This window comes from Hesperophylax consimilis, chromosome 9, assembly GCF_061612785.1.
Source record: "Hesperophylax consimilis isolate HC1 chromosome 9, BYU_Hcon_1.0, whole genome shotgun sequence".
NCBI lineage: Eukaryota > Metazoa > Arthropoda > Insecta > Trichoptera > Limnephilidae > Hesperophylax > Hesperophylax consimilis.
Window position 1 is genome coordinate 35,542,386 of NC_142844.1, and position 21,630 is coordinate 35,564,015.

At 33.5% G+C, this 21,630-nt stretch overlaps 1 protein-coding gene across 2 annotated transcripts in view; it reads right to left on the minus strand.

Annotated features, from left to right (window-relative positions):
• The window catches only part of LKRSDH (lysine ketoglutarate reductase/saccharopine dehydrogenase), a 418,858-nt gene that overhangs the window by 361,031 nt on the left and 36,197 nt on the right, over positions 1–21,630 (minus strand). For both annotated transcript variants that reach the window (XM_089635917.1, XM_089635918.1), the window contains exons 2-4: positions 17,339–17,485; positions 9,392–9,568; positions 2,213–2,365 (exon numbers count right to left, since the gene is read on the minus strand). In XM_089635917.1, the coding sequence (XP_089492043.1) occupies positions 2,213–2,365; positions 9,392–9,568; positions 17,339–17,485 (477 nt within the window). The remainder of the gene's footprint in view (positions 1–2,212; positions 2,366–9,391; positions 9,569–17,338; positions 17,486–21,630) is intronic.

Below are 21,630 nucleotides of genomic sequence, written 5' to 3' on the forward strand. Positions count from 1 at the left end.
AGAAATCAAGTGCTTTGAAGTTTTTACAAGTTGAAAAACACACACGCGAAAATGCAATGGAAAAATTATAAACGTGATAGTATAAAAGAATGACGGTAAAACGAAAGAAAGTTGCTGGCAGAATTTTCAACTGTAGTGCAATTATTTATGATAGAGACAGGGTGTCAAGTTCGATAAAAATCGTACTAAAGAGAGGTGAGAGTGTTGGAAACAATGGAAACTAATCGTTATCAATTTAAGATGAAGCGGACATATTGGTAAATCAATTTTGAATGAAAATCTCGCGAAAAAATAGACATTTTAGAAAAGTGCAGCGACTGAACGGAAGGATAATACAGAGACTTTGAGCCGCTACAAAGGTCCTAGGGACATGAAAATAGGGTACCATAGGAAGGCAGTAAAGTTAAACATATAGCGATAGATTAGATTCAGGAAAAGTAGACATTTTACATAATTATCAGGGTAGATAGATATTAGAGTTACACAAGATTACAGAGGGATCGAAACAAGATAAAAGGTTGGCGGTCTCATGTGTATTTTAAAGGATAAACAATCGAAATTTGAACATGATTCTTATTTACGTTAAGGTAATAAACGATTAGAAAACCAATAAAATTTAACGTAGGGCTTATGGGATATTTAGATAAAGCAAAAGAGATTAAAACTAATGGCTCTAAAATTAAATTAAATTTACGGCCGTAGTACATAAATTCGAGACGTAAACAGATGTCCAGACGTATGATATATGTGAAATCTTGTATGTAAGAGATAGAAGATTGGGCGGAGATCGAGTAAGGCAATAAAAGTGACAGATATCCCAGAGTCAAATTAGGTATATCTCCCATGGAAGTGTGGAAAACTATATATTAATTAATAATAAATGAAGTATGAAATTTTCCTGGAGACCACACACATCGGAAAAAGTGGAGAAAAGATAAAAGAAAGGGTAAAGAACGGTGATAAGGAATGATCCAAGTGGAGAAAAGCGATACAATTCAAATTTATCCGTGAAATAAATAAATACGACTTGAAAAATGATTAGTTATAGAGTTATGAGAAATAACATAAGAATAAAGAAGAAATTTGTGGAGGAAAACGTCGCGAATAAAATAAAATTCAAAGAAAAAGGGAAAACTCAAATCTGCGACATAAAGAGAGAAAGTACGGGTGGAAATGGAAAAGTTCATATAAGTGACAATAAAATTAAGTAGAATTTAGACAAATCGAAATTCAAAAATGCGTAGTAAAGATTTCGACATGGATTTTAACAATTTTCGCACGAGATGCATAAAATTGAGATCTATATATATGTTATTGAGGACGGACCTATCACGAATTGAGAAAAAAAAGGAACGCAAAATCATGAGATTTTAACTACATTTTGTATGAACAGAGGACAAAGGAAGCTTGGGCGATTAACGCTGACTTACCCGACTCGGACCCTATCGATTTAGAGTCGTGAGATAAAAACTAACCACCGCCCAGAGCCGGAAAACAGAAGATCGTATGTAGGCACAATTGAAATTAGGGGAAGGTGTGTTCGGATTTGCGAGTTGTTAAAAGATAGAATTGATTATCAAAGGAAATTCAGATACGTCTTTTGGAACCTGAGAGGGGTATAAAATAAAGGTGCACACCAGTTTTGGGACAGTCAGTCGATCAGAACCAAGAGGGTTACCACAAAATGAAAGTAATTAAAATCCTATATCATAAATCAAAAAATTACACAACGTTTGATGGAATTTAATTACAATATAAATACGGAAATATTTGCGTTCAAGTTCGTAAATGACGTTTTAATTAGTTAAGTACATATGTCTATAAGGATGTATAGTACAAGAGAGCTTTAAGTAGCTTTCTGTAGATATCAAAGAAATTGAGGGTCCAATTTTCATGGAGGCTTATGTGTTGTAGGGGAGGAATTTTCCATCCCTGCGAACACATATGCAAAGCCTTAGAAAAAAAAATTAAATATCGGTCATAGCTAAGAGAGAAGAAAATTTTATATTGTTTTAAACAAATAAAAGAATGGCGAAAAGATGGACACTATTACAGATTTCAGAATATCAATGATTTTTTTTCCGGTGGTTTAAAGAAATGGTTAAGAATTTGATTATTTAGGTCATGTCATGTATATTCCTGGGAAGTCATCGATTTCGTTTAGGTTGTAACAACCTTGATTTGAGAGTTGGTGTATCAGATCTGTCCTCACCATGAACGGAGTATGATGTCCAAGGGCCAGAAGTCGCAGGCCGAGTCCATGCAGGATGTTGACCATCCCAGCAACTCCAGCGTACTTCCCGAAAGCCACCACCCTATTTCCCTTCTCATCAACCAGTTTCTCGTAATCTATCAGTCGAATATTCTGAAACACAGTTACAATCATTAATTTATATCCCTGCAATCAACTGTTACTAACCGTATACAAAAACACCTAATAACTAAGGACGGGTTGTCGAACGGAATTTCAACAATTCATCTTTCAAAGTTGATTTGCAAGTCCTGTAGCTTATCACTGGCCAGTTGTTTCACAAAACTGAAATCAAGACAGAACTTTAATAAAACCTTCACATAACTTGCAAATCAACTTTGAAATTTGACGAATTGTTCAAATTCTGTGGAACAATCCGTTCTTTGAGTCATTGGTGGGGTAAGCGTACACAATTTTTATATTAAAATTCTATCGATATTTTATACAATTTTTTGTATATGATTGATTAAAAAGTTAGGTATCTCAAACAAACATAAAAACCTCGTACGGTTCATAAATCACAAAATTATATGAAAAAAATTATTATTATTTCGATTGCGTACACTTAACCCATATGAACGCGATGATATTTGTACTTAAAATAATAAATAACCTATCACTAAAATACTTTTTAAACAAAATTAAACAACAAGGAGAAAACAAAAACAGTGAAAAAATAGTACGTACGGCTTTTTTTTATCAAAATACTGTTAAAAATGTTTCTTTGTAAAATATTAGTCATACGGAATATATCTGTACACGTGTTCACGCAGGTGGCCTTGTCGGAATAAAAATAATGGACGAGATTCGAAAATATTATAATTTTTAAAACCACGTGTTCCGACTTCCCCATAACACATTCCTGCTTTCCTGATAGAATTTTGTAAATTCATTCGTAATAGGCCTCCAGTCCCGTTTTTAACAGGAAACTGAATAATTAGACCGAATTTTTAATCAATTACCAATGTTTCGTATCATAAAGTATTTCTCCGTGAAGACATAACACAAGAACGTGAAATTAAATTAGACTACCAAAAGAGGACAAAGCCAATAGACAAAACAGTTTACAATACAAAGAATTCCAATATTATTATGTGCAGCCGAAAACTTCAAAGTTCCCACTTGTTTATAGATTCAAGTTTGATTGATAAATTAAAAAATATATATGTGCCGGGTAAGCACAACCATACCGTTGTGATTATACAGGGTTTTCCAATAAGAGGTGCTATTTTGATATTCAATCGTAAAAGATCAATGGTTTCGTTGCTTGTGTGGCACGTAGCGCCGTCTTGTTGAAAGTAAACGTTGTCCAAAACTGTTGCTCCAGCCTCATTTTCGAAAAAGTAAGGTCCAATGACTCTAAATGTCCAAATCCGGACCATAAACCGTATCAAACAGTCACACGTTGAGAATAAAGAGGCTTTTCAACAATAATTCTTGGGTTTTCCGAGCCCCAGATGCGACAATTTTGCTTGTCGACGAAGCCACCGAGGTGGAAATGGGCCTCATCACTCAAGATGATTTGCATTTGATTCACTCAAGTGAATTTTAATAATTTCAATGCGTTGTTGAAGCGTGTATCGTTCCATTTTTATTAATGGCGAAGTTTTTACTTGTCAAATGTCAAAAAATTACAGCTTCAAAAGTAACATCTACCGAAATAGCGGGCTATTCAAAACAACACCTTATATTGGAAAAGCCTGTATTTATATTCAATCTGCTCTTGGGCGCAAAATGACCTATCCAAATACATATTTAATTATTTACCCCTGCACAAGACCGACCCCGTTGGTTGGTAGGTACTTACTTGCAACGAGCAATGTGATTTCAGCGTGTACCAATTATAAATTCATTACATTAAAGCAGCAACTAGTCTTATTTATTATAGTACTGGCGCAGACCCGTGAAAAGTCATGGGATAGCCAAAGAGGCGCTTTTCCGTACTTATACCTCCGAAACGTATTATCGCGCGAGTAGCAGTGCGAGGGAACCGGATTAATTAGTTTCCGGTCATTCATTTTAAGAGAGTTATGAGCGTTAGAGGTCAAATTAGACTTATTGGATGTAAAAAAGTGAAACCAATTCTTTTGCTTCGTGCATAAATAAACCACTCACTAGATCGATATCTTTGGGCTTTTTGTATGAAACAAATTGGTACTAAAAAAACATAGATATGCCAATATACAGACTGTACAATTGTCATTCGGAGCCTACTTATTAAACTATACACCAATGAAAAACTCTGAAAGTTTATTCCGTAGACTTTCAGAGTTTTTTATTGGTGGATAAAGTTAGGCAATCATACGACGACGTCACAATATTTCGGTTCCAATTTTCGATCGAAGTTATACCCCCTAGATTCGTGTCTTCATACTGAATATTCTGAATTCTTGACGAATCAGTGTCAATTTTGAAAATTGCAAATAAAATAATTTTCTATTTAACACATACTATTATGGGTAGGGCTTCTAATTTTTAAAAGGATGACACTTAAGTTTATATTAAGTCTATACTTAGTTTTAGAGTTTGAACTGGAGTTAGAAACAGATTCGCAACCGAAATTTGTATTTTTAATTCCGGAACATTTCTAAAAATTATCGTAACAACACTGTTAGCAACTTATCCTAGCAAATTTAATTTCATTAGCCTTTCAAATATTTCAAGGAATTATTTCAAATATGTAAACGCGTTGTTGAAACACAAAACTAACGTATGCTACATTATTTCACTTGCTCTTGGCATCCAAGAAATAAATATAGGTCATGTTCTGTGTTTCCGGGCAGTTTTTATACTTCTGTCTACTGCAGAATAACGCGAGGAAAAAGCATTTCATTCCTGTCTGAAAATATTACTGGAATAATAGGAATTGTGTAGTAAACAAGAGATGTTCGAACAGATAAAGTGAACTTTCTAGTGATATTACCCACGATCCAAAAATCTTTACAATGCTTTATTAGTGTATTACAGATATTTTATATTTGTGTGTGATTATTAACATAATTGTGACAACTCAAATGAATTTATTCATAATATTAGAGAGTTAATTTATACATAAATGTAGTTTGCAGCTTATAACTAACTTATAACTCATTACTATGTTAACTTTCCCAGGAAATTATATTATCAGTTGACGAAGTTTGCTTTGGGTAAGCTTAAGAATTAGGAAAACTTTGCAATGAGAAATTCTAGTCAAATTTTTAAAATAAAACTCTGAGTGTTCACGTTCTAACGTTAATACCAGTTTTTTTTTAATTATTTTAATTAATATCAATTTCATAGTTAAAATAATTTTCAAAGATTGCTTTTTTCAAAACCCGACAAAATGATCGAAATCTTTATTTATTTATTTATTTATTGGTAAAGGTAAGAGACAAACAGCTTATACATAAAATACAAATATAAATATATACATGTTAAAAACAGTCAAGCCAAAAAAGTCTCCTATATTAATATTGATTGGAGATGGAGTTTTATTGCATAAAAAAAAATAAAAATAAAAAAATATATATATATATTTTAGGTGAGGAGGGGAGGAATAGGAATTTAGGATGAGGATAGGAGATGCTCTGGATACATTCCATACTATAGTATTAATTTTCGATCGTACGAGTTACTTCTATTCGATATTTGTGAAGTGTATTGCTAAAAATATCTATGTTTTGAAATTTAGTATTATATTGGGCACATATACGTGGAATTGGTGAATTTTTTCTAAAGTTAGTTCTACATGTAGGTAAATGAAACAAATGGGATTGCCGTGTTGATCTTGTTGGAATATGAATATTTATTAAATTCATTAGCTCTGGTGAGTCGAGGCCATTGTTAAGAATTTTAAATAATAAAATTTGGTCAAAAACCAAACGTCGTGTATGAAGTGAGTTGAATTTGTGGTAATTAATAGAATCGGCGTAATTTGAGAAATGTAAGTTTTGTTTATAATTAATGTGTTTAAAAATTTTTTTTTGAATTCTTTCGATTCTTTCAATGTGGGCTTGGTAAAAAGGAGTCCAGATCGGTGTGCAGTGTTCTAGGTGGGGACGGATGAACGCTGTGTAAAGGGAATATAGAGTTTTAAGGTTGCGGAAAGGTTTCGTTAAACGTATTATAAATCCTAGCATTTTGTTGGCTTTGTTGATGATTGCATCAGTGTGTTGAATGAAGTTTAATTTCACATCCAGTATTACCCCAAGGTCTCTGATAGAATCTACTTCTTTGATTTGTGTCCCGTTTAATGTATAATCAAAGGAAATTTTATTTTTGTTACGTGTAAATGATAATTTATTGCACTTTGAGGTATTTACTACAAGTTTATTTGATTCACAGTAGTTAAAAAGACGATTGAGATCCTCTTGAAGTTTAATGCAATCTTCGATTGATTTGATAACTAAGTAGATTTTTTTATCGTCTGCATATGCTAGGTAATTGGCATGTAAAAAACATTTGTGAATATCATAAATATACACATTAAATAATAATGGCCCTAAATGAGAACCTTGAGGTACACCGGAGGGCACGGAAAAGAAACTGGACTTAGTTCCCGCAACTGATACACATTGAAGTCTGCACCGAAGGTATGAAGTGAGCCACCGAAGTAAATCACCATGGATGCCTATTTGACTTAATTTTTTAATTAAAATGAAATGGTTTACTTTATCGAAGGCCTTAGAGTAATCAGTGTAGATTACATCTACTTGGTTTCTATTGTCCATATTGCTCGTTAAATATTCCGTGAAATTTACCAAATTTGTTAGTACCGATCTTTTTTGTAGAAATCCGTGTTGTTGGTTTTGTATGTTGCGAACAATTGTTGTATAAATTTGATCGTAGACAATTTTTTCAAAGAGTTTACTAAATACAGTTAGAATTGAGATTGGGCGGTAGTTTACAATGTTGCTTTTAGAACCTGTTTTATGAATAGGGATTATAGTTGCTTCTTTAAACTTTGTAGGTAACTTCTTGTGACGTAGTACGCGTGATGTCTTATGTACCTCGATTTTGTCGGTCAACAGTGAGGTCAATCCCAGTCAGGTCGGTATGAAATCAACAAATCCCGATTTAAATATCTAGCAAGATTTTCAAAAAACCTAAATTATTTGAAAATAATTTGTTTCCCGCAGTGGTAACCCGTTTGCGAGTAGTCTACGCAGCGCAACTTTGCACGAAATTCTTATACTTATTATATTGCGTTTGGTTATATTTGAGAATAGGTGTTTTTTAAGTCATATTATTGTTCACTCAAGTTCCTTATTAGGCATAAAGGGTGTCTTAAGCTCTCAAGTGGTGCAAGTGAGAAGGTTTTAAATCAGGAAAATTAAAAATGTTTTTCTATATGGAATATCTACGTTAACATATGTTCAGCAGTCAGCGTCAATTCCATCATTAGCTATAGAGTTTTTGAATTTCAATTTACCTGTCAAAAAAACATGACGCTATATTGCTTGATGCCAAGGATTACTAGAGTACAGGCCAGGCGCGCAACCGCCACATTACGAAGTCAGTGCTGTCGCTAAGTACGTCCAATCACACTGTTCATTTGATACGCTTGCGGCAAAACAACACACATTTCAGTAGTACCAACGTGTATCAATCGCTACATTTGCAATCTGTCATTGCTCGATGGCACTAACTTGATCACGACAGCATTGACACTTCAAAATTTGCACAGCGCGCCTAGTCCTGTACTGTATTCGGACTTGGCATGATGTAGAGCTTTGAGTTATTCAATTTATATTAAGAAATCTACTCGGAGACAAAAATTCCGGGTTGTGTTTTATTTTTTCAGCGATCTATCGTAAAATCTATACATATAATATAGCGATATTTTTACGATTTTTATAGCCTCGTTTTTGCGAGAAAGCACCTAAAGGCTGTACAAATGTATAAAATATTTCTATAATGCTCGATCTTATTATAAACAACCATGGCTAACAGATTGGATCCAACGAATCTTCGATCAATAATATACAACTATGTGTACAATGCTTTTGACCGGTGAAAGTGATGCTGCGTTAAAATAATGTACATATTATTATTTATTTATATGCTCTACAGGCAGTTTATATACAGGACACAATACATACTTACCAGGAGGTAACTTAATATTATCACTGTGTGTTGTTTATTAGAGAAATTTAGATACCATTCCACGCAGAGAACATAATTTGAAATACGTGCAATTGGAAAAGCTATTATTACAAATACATAAATTACTTGTATTTATTTTAGTAAATATATGTATTTATATTCTTTAATGATCGTGTTTTGGGAAAGAAAAACATTTTTTAATGGGTGGTATAAAAATACAAGGATTTGGTCAGATTTATCTTCCAAATTGTAATTCATCCCAAGATTTAAGACACTATGAGGTATAAGACTTCGAAAAATGTCAATAAGATTTTTTTTTTAATTATATCAGTCTTTTACGAAACGCACTCATTATTATCATTCCGATCAATTACCTTTTCCAAGATGGCATTCAGTAACGACATGTTAACCTCCTGGGCCTTGATGTAGGGCTTCAAAAAATTTCCATAAGAAATTAAAAAAATATATGGCAGTTGTTTCAAGGAACGAACTTTTTTTTTTATAAATTTTTAATTTATATAATTTTATATTATAGAAACAAACAGTGTTTTATATTATGAAACAATTTACAGGAATAAGATACTTCATGTTGGGTACCTATGATATGTTTCCTTGTAATGTCTGCTAGGTGGTACGTTTATTCCTTAATTACCAGATGACGTGTGTAGTATATAGGTGTGTGTGTATTGTATAAGTGAGTGTTTGTGTGAGTGTGTGAGTGTGTATGTGTGTGTGTGTCTGTATGTATGCGCACTGAACAGGTTAAATTATTGACATGATGCCACGTTTGAATTTGGGCAGTGAATCTGAAAAAATGTCAATGTTAGATTTTAGCCAAATATTATTTAGAGTATGAAGAGCTCGGTTAGTTGGCGAATTAGATGCTGCATTTGTTTTATAATTTAAGCGAACGAAATAGTACTATAGAACGAAATAGTATGTCGTGTACGTCTCAAAGGTATTTTAAAATTAATAAGGGACAGAAGTTCGGTACAGTCGATGTTATTGTTTAAAATTCATTATTATTAGTAATTGTTTATGATTCCAATAATTTACCTTTTCCAAGATGGCATCCAGTAGCGGCATGTTAACTTCCTGGGCCTTGATAGTGTGTGAGAAGAAGCAGTAGGTCTTGTTGGGGATGAGCGCGTCCACCGGGGTCTGTTTCACCCCGAAGATGACTGAAGCCTCGCTGATGTCCTCCTGTATTATGGCGCCTGCGTTTATGTATTGCTGCAACATTTTAACACTAATGTTAATATGATTGTGTAAAATGTGGCAAGGAGTAAAAACCTAATGTACAAAACAATGTTATCACCTTTACACGTAAAAAACAGCCAATTAATTATACTTAAACTAAACCATGTACCACAAATCAAACCATGTACCTCTACAACGAGTAGAATCAATCAGAGATTTGGAGTACTGCTAGATTCTAAAATATTATTTAATGACCATATTGAACATATTTTAGAAAAACCTTATAAACGCTTATATTCATTACAAAGCCTTTCACTGTAGCACACTAATTCTGATATATGTCATATGTAAGGTCACAAACTCGAGTGTGCCTCAGTTATTTGGAATCCTCAATATCAAACATACATTGATTGTATTGAAAATATCCAATACAAATTTATTAAACACCTATCGTATCGCTTTAGTGGTCATCGGTTTGATCCTATCACATTATATAAACGTAGAAAAAATTCTGATGCCCTATTCTAATACAAAATCGTGAACAATCTTGTTGATTCGTCATACGTGTTAGAAAAGATTGCATTTCGTTCCACTGAACACAACACCAGATCGAACGACTTATGTAGAACACCACACTGTTAATCTAAATATCCGCAAAACTCTTTAATAAGACGTATCTTTAATATAAACTCACAATGCCTCTAGAGATGTACACATGTTCAACTGTAACTTGAAAACATATAAAATGCAGCTTACTAAACTGATAACTTAATTTTTTATTTTGTGAAATAATTCTATGATTTTAGTTTTTTTACTGTTTTTAGTATAAACATTCGAAAACTCTATTACTGCTAACTGTCTTTACTTGTTTTATAACAATGTGTAATTCCCTATAATGTTTATTTATTTTTATATTTCTTTGTCATTAATAAATATATTGTGGAGGTACAAATACTAAATCAACAACTAAACGTGATGGAATTTTACTGGTCTACTTACTTCTACTTAATTACTGTGTATGCTAAATGTATAAACGACTGTTTGTTTCCTAATTATTTAAAATTAAAATATAATTTTACTTTAAGTTTTGATGCATAACACACAAGATACACGACCGTATCTCGTAACATTCTTTATTTATTTTTAACGGACCATGTCCAATTACAACACATAACATATTACACGAAATTAATACAAAGAGAAATGTTACAATATAAGACAATTTTATAAAAACTACAGCTATGACCAAAATAGGGCACAAAAACAATAAAGATAATGTCAGGGCAAGACAGGAACAAGTTATGCCATATCAATAATATTACTTGCGTAATGACTGACTAAAATCATTAAGACTTACACCAAAAAATTCAAGGTCTTCACTTGAGTTGACAACTCTGGCCATTCTTAACATTGGTGCATGGAATCCATAATTTTTTAATCCGTATTGATTGAGGAAAAGCAATTCATCATTTCTGTTTCTACGAGAAGGGATATTGAAAGAGATGAGTTGCAACAAAGTAGGTGAGTCCATCATACTGTTAATAAATTTTAAAATACATATGAAATCAAAGTCCTTTTTACGTTTTTTTAAAGAAGAAAGGTTTAATTTTACGTCAAGTTCATCGTATGAGTGATCGCCTTTTTCTAGACCTAACCCCCGAGCAATTCTCCATGAGAAGCTGCACGGATTCGATATGATTAATGTGAACATCAAAGAATGGAGACCAAATAACACAGGCACATTCAAGATTAGAACATCATAGAATGGAGACCAAATAACACAGGCACATTCAAGATTAGAGCATTCACAACATTCTATAAAACATACACCTTTTATAGTATTCCTATACATAAGTTTGAAAAATAATGTTTTGAGCGGGTTTCTGACAGCCTTGCAGTTTCCAGAGATACAGGAATAAACAATCTTTAATAAAAAAATCTTTGAACCGGTTGTATACAATTTGACAAGATGTGATTTTTCAACTAAACGGCGAAAAATGATTATTGCTTATTTATATGAATCTATTCAATTTTTTCATAATCTGGTTAATAACGAATGAATGGAATGGTTTCCTATTTATTTTTTAGTAAAAGAGGAATTTACTATCACGATGTCGAAACACGAGTTCACAAAAATCATAATATTTTCGTATTTCGTTGTTATATATCATTAAGGCAGATACAAGTGCACGAACACGTGTTCCGAAAGATTAAGAATTTACTAAAAGCTTATCAGGAAACAGCCTGCAATCCCATTTTTAAACGGATTGCGAATAATTTAAAAAGATTTTTAATAAATCAGCAACACTCATTATTTTACGTGTACTCACTGAATAGATAAACCCTTGGAAGAGTTTACTGGGCGTGCATGCGTGCCCGAATCAATATTAATTTTCACTTACTTCTTAAACATTTAACCAAATCCATTGATCCGTCTGTACCCTAGGAGTAGCTTCCACTGTGAAACGTGCCTCAAATATAATATATATTATTTTTAATTAGTAAAATGAAAAATATCACAAATTAATCTACTAACTAACTATCTTTACTTGCGCACACAGAGATTTGAACTCATGACCTCCAGCTTGATGGTCGAGAATTTTACCCCTCAACCACGGAGGTGACATCGGTCTTCTTCGAAATCGGAACAGAAAAAACTTCTATAAGATGTCAAAGGGTCTCCATCAACCGATTTCTTTCGATCCGGGTTCTGGATCTTGTAGGCGAACCCATCCACTGAACTAGACAACCTCATCCCATGAACTCTGGCATCTGATAAGTCACAAAACGTAGCGACCCACAAGTGTTGGTTATCCAATTAATGTTTAAATTAACGGGTTTACCGAGAAATGTGAAATCCAAATTACAATCATCAAACTCATAACGTGAGAAACCCAAGTCACAATCATTATACTCATAACGTGAGAAACCCAAGTCACAATCATCATACTCATAACATGAGAAACCCAAGTCACAATCATCATACTCATAACGTGAGAAACCCAAGTCACAATCATCATACTCATAACATGAGAAACCCAAGTCACAATCATCATACTCATAACGTGAGAAACCCAAGTCACAATCATCATACTCATAACGTGAGAAACCCAAGTCACAATCATCATACTCATAACATGAGAAACCCAAGTCACAATCATCATACTCATAACGTGAGAAACCCCAGTCACAATCATCATACTCATAACGTGAGAAACCTGAGTCACAATCATCATACTCATAACGTGAGAAACTCAAGTCACAATCATCATACTTATAACGTGAGAAACCCGAGTCACAATCATCATACTCATAACGTGATAAACCCAAGTCACAATCATCATACTCATAACATGAGAAACCCAAGTCACAATCATCATACTCATAACGTGAGAAACCCTAGTCACAATCATCAAACTCATAACGTGAGAAACCCAAGTCACAATCATTATACTCATAACGTGAGAAACCCAAGTCACAATCATCATACTCATAACGTGAGAAACCCTAGTCACAATCATCAAACTCATAACGTGAGAAACCCAAGTCACAATCATTATACTCATAACGTGAGAAACCCAAGTCACAATCATCATACTCATATAGTGAGAAACCCAAGTCACAATCTTCATACTCATAACGTGAAATATGACCATTAAATAGTCATTTCATATAAAATTCCCAATTTTTTTACAAGGAATATATCTGTGAAAAGAAATCATAGCGGGTTCAGTCTTCTGCTAGCTAAATTCTCCATCAATGCACAATATACAAACATCATTGTGCTCTTATTATGATTGACGGCCTCCGTGGTCGAGGATGAGGTTCTCGACTAGCAAGCCGGAGGTCGCGTTTACTTATTAACAATAATAAATAGTATATTTGCGGCACGTTCCAGAGTGAAATATACTCCTATTATCGCTCTGGTGTAAGACCACCATTTAGAATTAAAACATTACTTGAAAAGGTTTTGGTCGTGTTGGCTGGCCAGATCTGAATAGCCAGTTACTTCCCTATCTTCTTCTTCCCTCATCTCATTTCACTCCCCACTACCTTCAGCCTCATAACATACCCCCAATTGGGGATGCCATAGCCTCACCGGCTCCGGATGATTGTGAGCAGTTGGGTTCTTTTCAGGTTGTATATTTTAGGTAGGTTGCATATTATTTGTCTTTTCGTTATCTATAAGTGTTTGTTTTTATTTTTTCAAAGTAAAAATTAATTATTATAATACTAACATTGCTCAATTTTCGTCAAGGGTGCTTTATAATCAACCAAATTATAACCTTTTCAAAACCATATTTTATTAAATTACTTTTGAATTCAAATTATGTATTAATTAACCTTTTCGAAACCTTATTTGTATCTCCAACCATACGGAAGAATCACCCTTGGTCAATGTCAAGGTCACTGAGCAGAGCAAAAATATAGATTGAGCAAATAAAATGAGGGTACCTACAAAACACATACTCCAATATATTGGTCAGAAAGCAAAGCGTGGAATCCAGAAATTGTTAGACAACGGATCGCGGTCCGATCTCAGGATAATTCGGAATTAGAAAAATAATGATATTATTTATTTTACCAACGTTAAATATATAAAATTGACAAGGGTACAGGACCCACGTCAAATATCAAGGCGGTTGCCCTAAGAAAGGCAATATACGAGTATGCTTCAATATTTGACTCAGAAACGAGTTTTTATCATTAACCCCACACAGGAGGCCCTGAAGAAAATAATTTCTCTCAAGGTCTATGTAAATTTTGGTGATGCTGGGTGGAGGGTCTTTTTAAGGAGAGGAATTTCTGGGAAGGCAAATGGTATTAGGGGTGGGTAGGAATCTAGGGATCAGTGTGATGCAATGCGATGGGTCGAGAGACCGTTGGAGAGGTCAAAATCTCCCTAATTGTAAAGTTGAGTGCTGATGACTTAAAAACAAATATTTCTTCCAAGATGATTCTTGAATCTTCTTCTATGGATGTATCGATGGATCAAACCATTTAAACCGACCCCATCCAAAGTAACAATCCTCGCGTTTAAATAAATCAGTTTATTTATGGAGAAAGATTTTTGGCCAGAAAAAATAGTGTACACAATCTTCGTAGAAATAAATTGTAGCCCAGACAAAAGATAAAACAATGCACATAATGGATCCTCTTTAAATTATTACCATCAATGCAGATCAGTGAGAAGGACGGTGAAAGTCATTCACAACATATATATAAAAATTTGTTTTAGTTTTATTGCAAGGAACATGACCATTACCAACTGACATAAATTACCTTTCAGAAATATTTACAATACATTGACATTTAATCCAGGAATATTCTGGATGGAACGACAATGTATCGGTTCATTATGAAGCAATAGATTGAAAATGGGAAACCCTGGTTAGGTCCTTTGGCAGAAAACAAAAAACTATTGAAAAAAAAAATTAAATCTGAATTAAGCTGTCAAAAAACAGCGGAATAAAAATTGACGAAACATCAGGTGCAATTGAGGATAATGATTTTAAAGAATTTCGACAAAACCAACGTCTTAAAATCTAAATCACAGATAACCATAATGAAGGAGAATCGGACGCAGAAAAGATTTCTAATATTTTCACAACTATCTTTGCAAAAACATCGGATAGAAACAAAACAAAATTTTTAGAAAAACCTGTGCAAAGATGAGAAAACTAATCGTTAGAGAAGATATTGTCAAAACAGCTGTCAAACTAATGATAGATAGCTGGAAAATCGACGGAATGGGAATTAGAAATATTAGAAATGCCTGTGAAAAAATATACGAGCTTTTAGTAAGGTTGTTTGCACGGATTCTTCAAACACGCACATGCCAACGAACAACGTAACTTTTCACGGACAATTATAGAACCATTAGTTAAATCCAGACAAGAAGAGATATCCAGTGTTTCCAAATGTAGGCCAATATATATTGTTACAATAATATCCAGAATATTTGAAAGGGTTATACAAACTCATATACAATCAATTTTGTTTTGAATCTAAATTATCTACAGATGGTACATGTATGGCAATATTCATATTGAAACGGAGTACCTTTAATATTATTTATAAGGCAAATAGATCAAAGGTGTGTGCTTTGTTTTTAGACATAAGTAAAGCCTTTGATTGGGTATCTCATGCACTGATTTGGAAAAAATTTATATATTTTAGGAAAAGTTGACAGCAAATCTGTAACTATACAACAATACAATAGTGACATAATTCATTATGCCAATTACGAACTTTCCACTGATGAATAGTTAATGATAAGATGTACAATGTCATAGAGGTGTTTTCTTAAATTAATTTCTTTTTTAGTTACAAAATATGAAAATAAAGGAGGGGGGAGGAGGAAACATAGGATTAGGATTAAGAGGAGAAAGGACGGGAATATATAGGGATTGAATTTCTAGTTTGAGTTAAAGTTAAAGTCGAGTTAAAAATGTCAATATGGTAATAATTTAAGTTAAATGAATGTGTGGATCTGTATATAAATGAGTTTCGTTTGGAATTGGTCTTACAAAGAGGGAGATTAAAAGTAAGCGACTGTCTGCGGTTGCGATTAAGAACATGGAATAATAGGCATTGAAGAAGATCAGGACTATCGATTAGGTTATGTGTAATTAAATGCTTGCAGTCTGGCATCATCTACAAGAGAACCAACCAGTCCACAAGTCCACAACGAACGATTAAGCGATAAACCTCACCTCGGCAAATGTAGGTTGTCACCTGGGAAACACATACGTCAATAACATTGTGTATGCAAATGACATGGTCATTTTGTCGCCAACTATTAAAACACGAGAAAGCTGTTAAAGATATGCGAAAAATGTGCAGCTGAGGATGACATGGTCTACAACCCACTAAATCTGTGTTGTTAGTATTCAAGTCGGACGAAGGCCCTACAAGTATTATCCGTGAGCCTAAAAGATACCAAAATAACAGCAAAATCCGAGGTCAAGTACTTAGGACATATAACAGCGGAGCTCAATGATGATGGGGTTATTGAGCGACAGAGAAGATCACTCTGCATTAGAGCAAACATGATTTACCGATGATTTTAGATCTCAAAATGTAGCTCAGAAGCAAAAGCAACTCTGTAACACACATTGCACCACCTTATATACCTCGGAGCTGTGGATCAATTTAATAAATCGTCTCTATAAAGTATTGAAGTACATACAATACAACAACTCGTACCGAATGCTTTTTGGGTTTTTATTTTTTTTGTTTTCTACGCATCATCTTACAATTTTTAATTATTACTTTCATACATGGAACATCTAAAATTACATGGAACTTATGGAACACCCTCCCCGAGATCTGAAATAAACAAGAAAGAAAACAAAAACCAACAAAAAACGACAGCAAAACCATATTCATAAAACAAACTTATGTTCAAGTACAACTCGAACAAGATAACCTCTTAAACTCCTACGCCTTCGAGGCTTAATTATTACAGAAATTATAAGCGTGTTCGTATTTAAATTGTAATCAATTTATTTTATCCCTAGAGGAGAGAGTAAACATTTAAAAGAATTACTAGGAATATCGAACTTAATTTGTAATTAACGTTGTTTAAATGGAAACTGAACTTCAATTTTAATGAAATCATTTTAAAGAGATTCTTGCTCGTCTAGTTGTCGAGTGGTGTATTGTACCGAAGGGCCACTGCGGGGTAATAGGGGCTGTGTGTGGGTGTACCGAACTATTTCAAACCAATTTGAACAACTGTCAGTGTGCACAAATACATCAAACTTCAAACGTGAGCTTTTTAAAATGGTTTGCCTGTACCTGCATCGGATAAGCCCTTCTGTTGGAGGGCTGAACTATGACCTTGACATTCTGTCTGGTGAGTTTCATGACGTTGGTTGGAGAAAATGGCGCTCTTCTCTCCCATACTGACTGGTCCTCCCGTCTTATGGCTATCACCCTTCCTCCCTGGAACAACAAAAATCATTATTATGTTTTATTATTTAACACAATTGCGTACATAGCTAACATATTATATCTACGAAATAAAAAATATGTAAATATAGTAAGAACGTGATAATAAACATTACAAACAAGCCGTTCACTTTATATATTATTATACTGTAACATTATATAATTTCTTATTATTGAAGACAATATTGCCAATTCCTAAACGAATATTGTCTTCAATAATTAAATGTTGCAATTTGCGGTTTTACTTATTATTAAGTTATTCCAAAAAATAAAAAAAATATTCATCCTAGACTTGCAGATAAAATCAATAGATGTCGCACATTAAAATTAAAATAAGATAGGTATATTTATCTAAGACACTGTCTAAATAGCATTCAGTTCGAATTGAATCTTGCGATCATATATAAAGATAGCAGCCAATAAAAATGTACGGTGAGAAAAATGAAGGCAATATCGTTAGTTCTTATTCGAAGTATGATACAGTTAAATATGACCGAAGGAGGGGTCCCATTAGGTCAGTTGGTAGAGCGGTGCCCGGCAAGGCAAGGGTCCTGAGTTCGAGTCCTAGATGTAACCGTATATTTTTCTGTTTCAAATAGTCGTTTAGGAATTGCTAATATTGTCTTCGATTATTAAATATTACAATTCGAGGTTTTACTCATTAACTTTTTTTACAAAAAATTATATATTTGGTTAGAAATTGCATGAAGTGTGTCTATAATAAGTAGTGTTAGTTATTTAGAATACTTTCAATGTCTGTTCGTATTTTTTTAGTCTGCCGCATTACAAATCTTTTGAACAACCTATGTATTCAAATTATTTGGGATGTTTTAAGTTTTGTTTTATGTGAGGAAGATATTAAATATATATGGCGCCAGATTGATTGATGTTTTTGGCGAAAACATATTTTATATTGGGTGCTTGAAAGTGTGTGTTTATTGTTGCTCTTGTATTTTGCAAGTAAGATATGTGGTGAGGTGATGTTTTTATACAGGTTTTGTAGATTATTTTCCTAATGAATAGATTGTGAACGTCTAGTAGGGGAGACCGAGGGGTTTTGAAACAAATGTGAGTTGAAACAGTACCGATTTCTCCGAACTTAAAACCGTTGGCGAATTGGCAACGTCGCTTTTCAACCGTTTACCTTCGCCTGCTGGCTCGTCAGTTCGCTTCGGTGCCGCGAGTCGAGCGGTTGTGGAGTTGTGCGTGCCGTGTCTCAAAAATCGTCAAAAGTAAGTTTTTAACGTTTTTTTACGATGCCTGTATTTTGATAATGTTTTTGTATTTTGGTTTAAGTTATATGTGTTTTGAAAGCTCATTAACTAACGATTTATTACATATGTTTGGTACAATTGATTTTTGTGTATTTGCTTATTGATTGTGGATTAAATAAAAATGGGAGGTTTTTTCGTACTGAGGAGATTTGAAACAGACTGTTTCAACTCTCCTCGTTTTCAATTTTATTTTTTAATTATTTTACGGGCACAAAATAAAATGTTTTTTTTGTTGATTTAATTTGTTTATTTTGTTTCAGAATGCCTACTTTTTATAAAAGAAAGACTGACAGAGGTATGACGAGTCTCGAAATATATGATCTCGCAGCAGAAGAAGTAACTTTGCGACAGAAAAGTCTCCGAGACGCGGCTTCGAGTTACAACCTGAACCATACCTCCCTCTACAGGTATCTTAAAAAAAACTGCTTATGAAGCTAAGGAAATGGCTCCAACGGTTGGATATCCCGAAAAGACCGTTTTTTAAATCTTCAATTTACCGGCTACTCCTCCTCAAATCAGCTACGAAACAGAAGACGTACCCAAGTCTGCAGAAAACTCTGATAAGAATTCACCTGATCTGGCGATATCTGAAGTTTACCCACTTGAAAAGTTTAATTTTAATAAATACCTTTAAATTATATCATCATTTTTATTTTTCAGGCCTTAATACTTCTCAAAAATCATATGTTTCAACTCTCCTCGACCCCTGTTTCATCTTACTTCGGTGTGAGGGGAGTTGAAACAAGTTGACTTGTTACGGTTAAGTCGATTTTTAACCACAATATTTAACACTTACAATTTTTTTATGTTAGTCATTCGCAAGTGTATAGAATGACCTATCGATTGGTACTAATATCATACGATTTCTGTCTACAGTATTTGGTTTATGAAACAAAACGTGAAAATTGTTTCAACTCCCCTCGGTCTCCACTAATTTGTTTTTAATCATATGCTGTTCTGACGGATGTTGGTAAGGTAATTGGTACGTATTTGGAAATGACCATTTCTTTCCAAATCACCACACCGAAGCCAAATTCCGTAAAATTCACGGGATATCATAATTGTAGGATTGAGAAGCCGAACGTGTTTATAAAATATTAAATTTTCCTCAGGTTCATTACCCATCAAAACCAAATATTGTTAATTTTGTTTATAACATTGTTCGATTTTTCATATCAAACAGAAATACCCAAAAATAAATCCACTAAAATATATTATTAATTAATAAAATAATGTTGGTACCTACTTTATCGCTTGACTGATATGATTTATAGTTAATAGCTTCCAGTTTTGAATATTAAAATTTCATTGAATTTGATAATTCTACGTATTACACACGTATTTAATTTCAAATCACGCATGTACCCATGTACCAACAACCAACATTAGGATGTATAATTATCGAGCGTAAGAGTGTCAATTGCTTGAAGCTAGTGAGACTATGTTATCCCAATTTTGAAATGTTTGGAAGAAGCCTTTTCAGGCTTGATCACTGAACAGTCAACCTAGTTAAATGTTCAATTTCGGATGATGGCCACTAGACTCAATACTGCACAATACAATAAATATGATACTGGGTGAACAGATGAAAATCATCTCAGAGTATTGGCTCAATCTTTCCTTACACGAAGGAGTGACTTTGGGCTCAGCAGTCCAAAGACGATGGCAATCTTCAAACTCCTGTCACAGGTTGGCTACATTCATAGTCGGCCGTGTTTTATGCGGAGTAAATTTCAAAATTATTGGTAAAACGCTGTTGAAAAATCGCGGAAGGCTATAGTTTTAAGAGTCTCGCAATAAATACAAAAATTGTATGTTTACGGGTTTTATATTTATATACGGTGGTTACTTTTCTAACAACCCTCGTATTAAGACGACACAAGACTCGAATAACAGCAGTTTTACGAATTCGTAACGATAAGAAAGTTATTTTAATTTGCGATTAATAAAAGAGTACCTTACGATCAAAATATTTATGTAAAACGTTTGAAAATTGTATAAACGTTTTTCAACTATAAAATTTGCGGTAAGCACCAGAATATATTTTCTAGACGATGAATTAGTAATTTCCCAGGGTATTCTTCTAGAAACATTACAGATTTTGTAATGCGTTTTTCATAAATAATTAAACTAAACCCCACGGAAAGAATTGTTTTTCTAGGCCTGTTAGGGCAAATTCAACAGTAGGTCCATCCATTACGACGGGCCGGGCGCCGAATATCTTTTGACACGACTTCTTCACTTATGTCGTTTAGATTTCGACTTTATTTTAGGGTATTGTTCTGTCTTCCTATTCTATTGGCGCGAACCATAGTATGAAAAACGACACAAGAAGTGCCCTATATATGTGTTTTGTGATCTAAATAGTGGCTTAAATTTTCAAAACTTTTTACAATATTCAAATGGGATGGTGATCTATGATGTCAGGTGAGTGGAAGTGAGACAGAGTGCTAGGTTACTAGCCTAAATGAAACATTTAATTCTGTCAAAATTGTTTAGAAGGCACATTAAGATTTATTTTTATTATTATTAGTATAACAAATAAATTCTGACACGGTGATAAAAATCGATTATCCTAATTTATTTCCCAATGAAATATGAACTTGTATAAACAGAACAGTAATTGAATGAAAGCATTATTAATGAAGTGAACAAATCAATTCATCATCATCGATTTGCTGTTAACCGTGGCCAGTGGTCATTAGTCAGCAATTAGTCCCTTTACCCAAGATATATATTTATTTAGCACTACCCCTGGATCGAAAATAAATTTAATCGAAGTAAATTTTGAAAAGGTTTTCTCCAAATTTTTTACGTTACCTAATATAATACTAATAATTATATTGTTATTGCAAAGAAAATTAA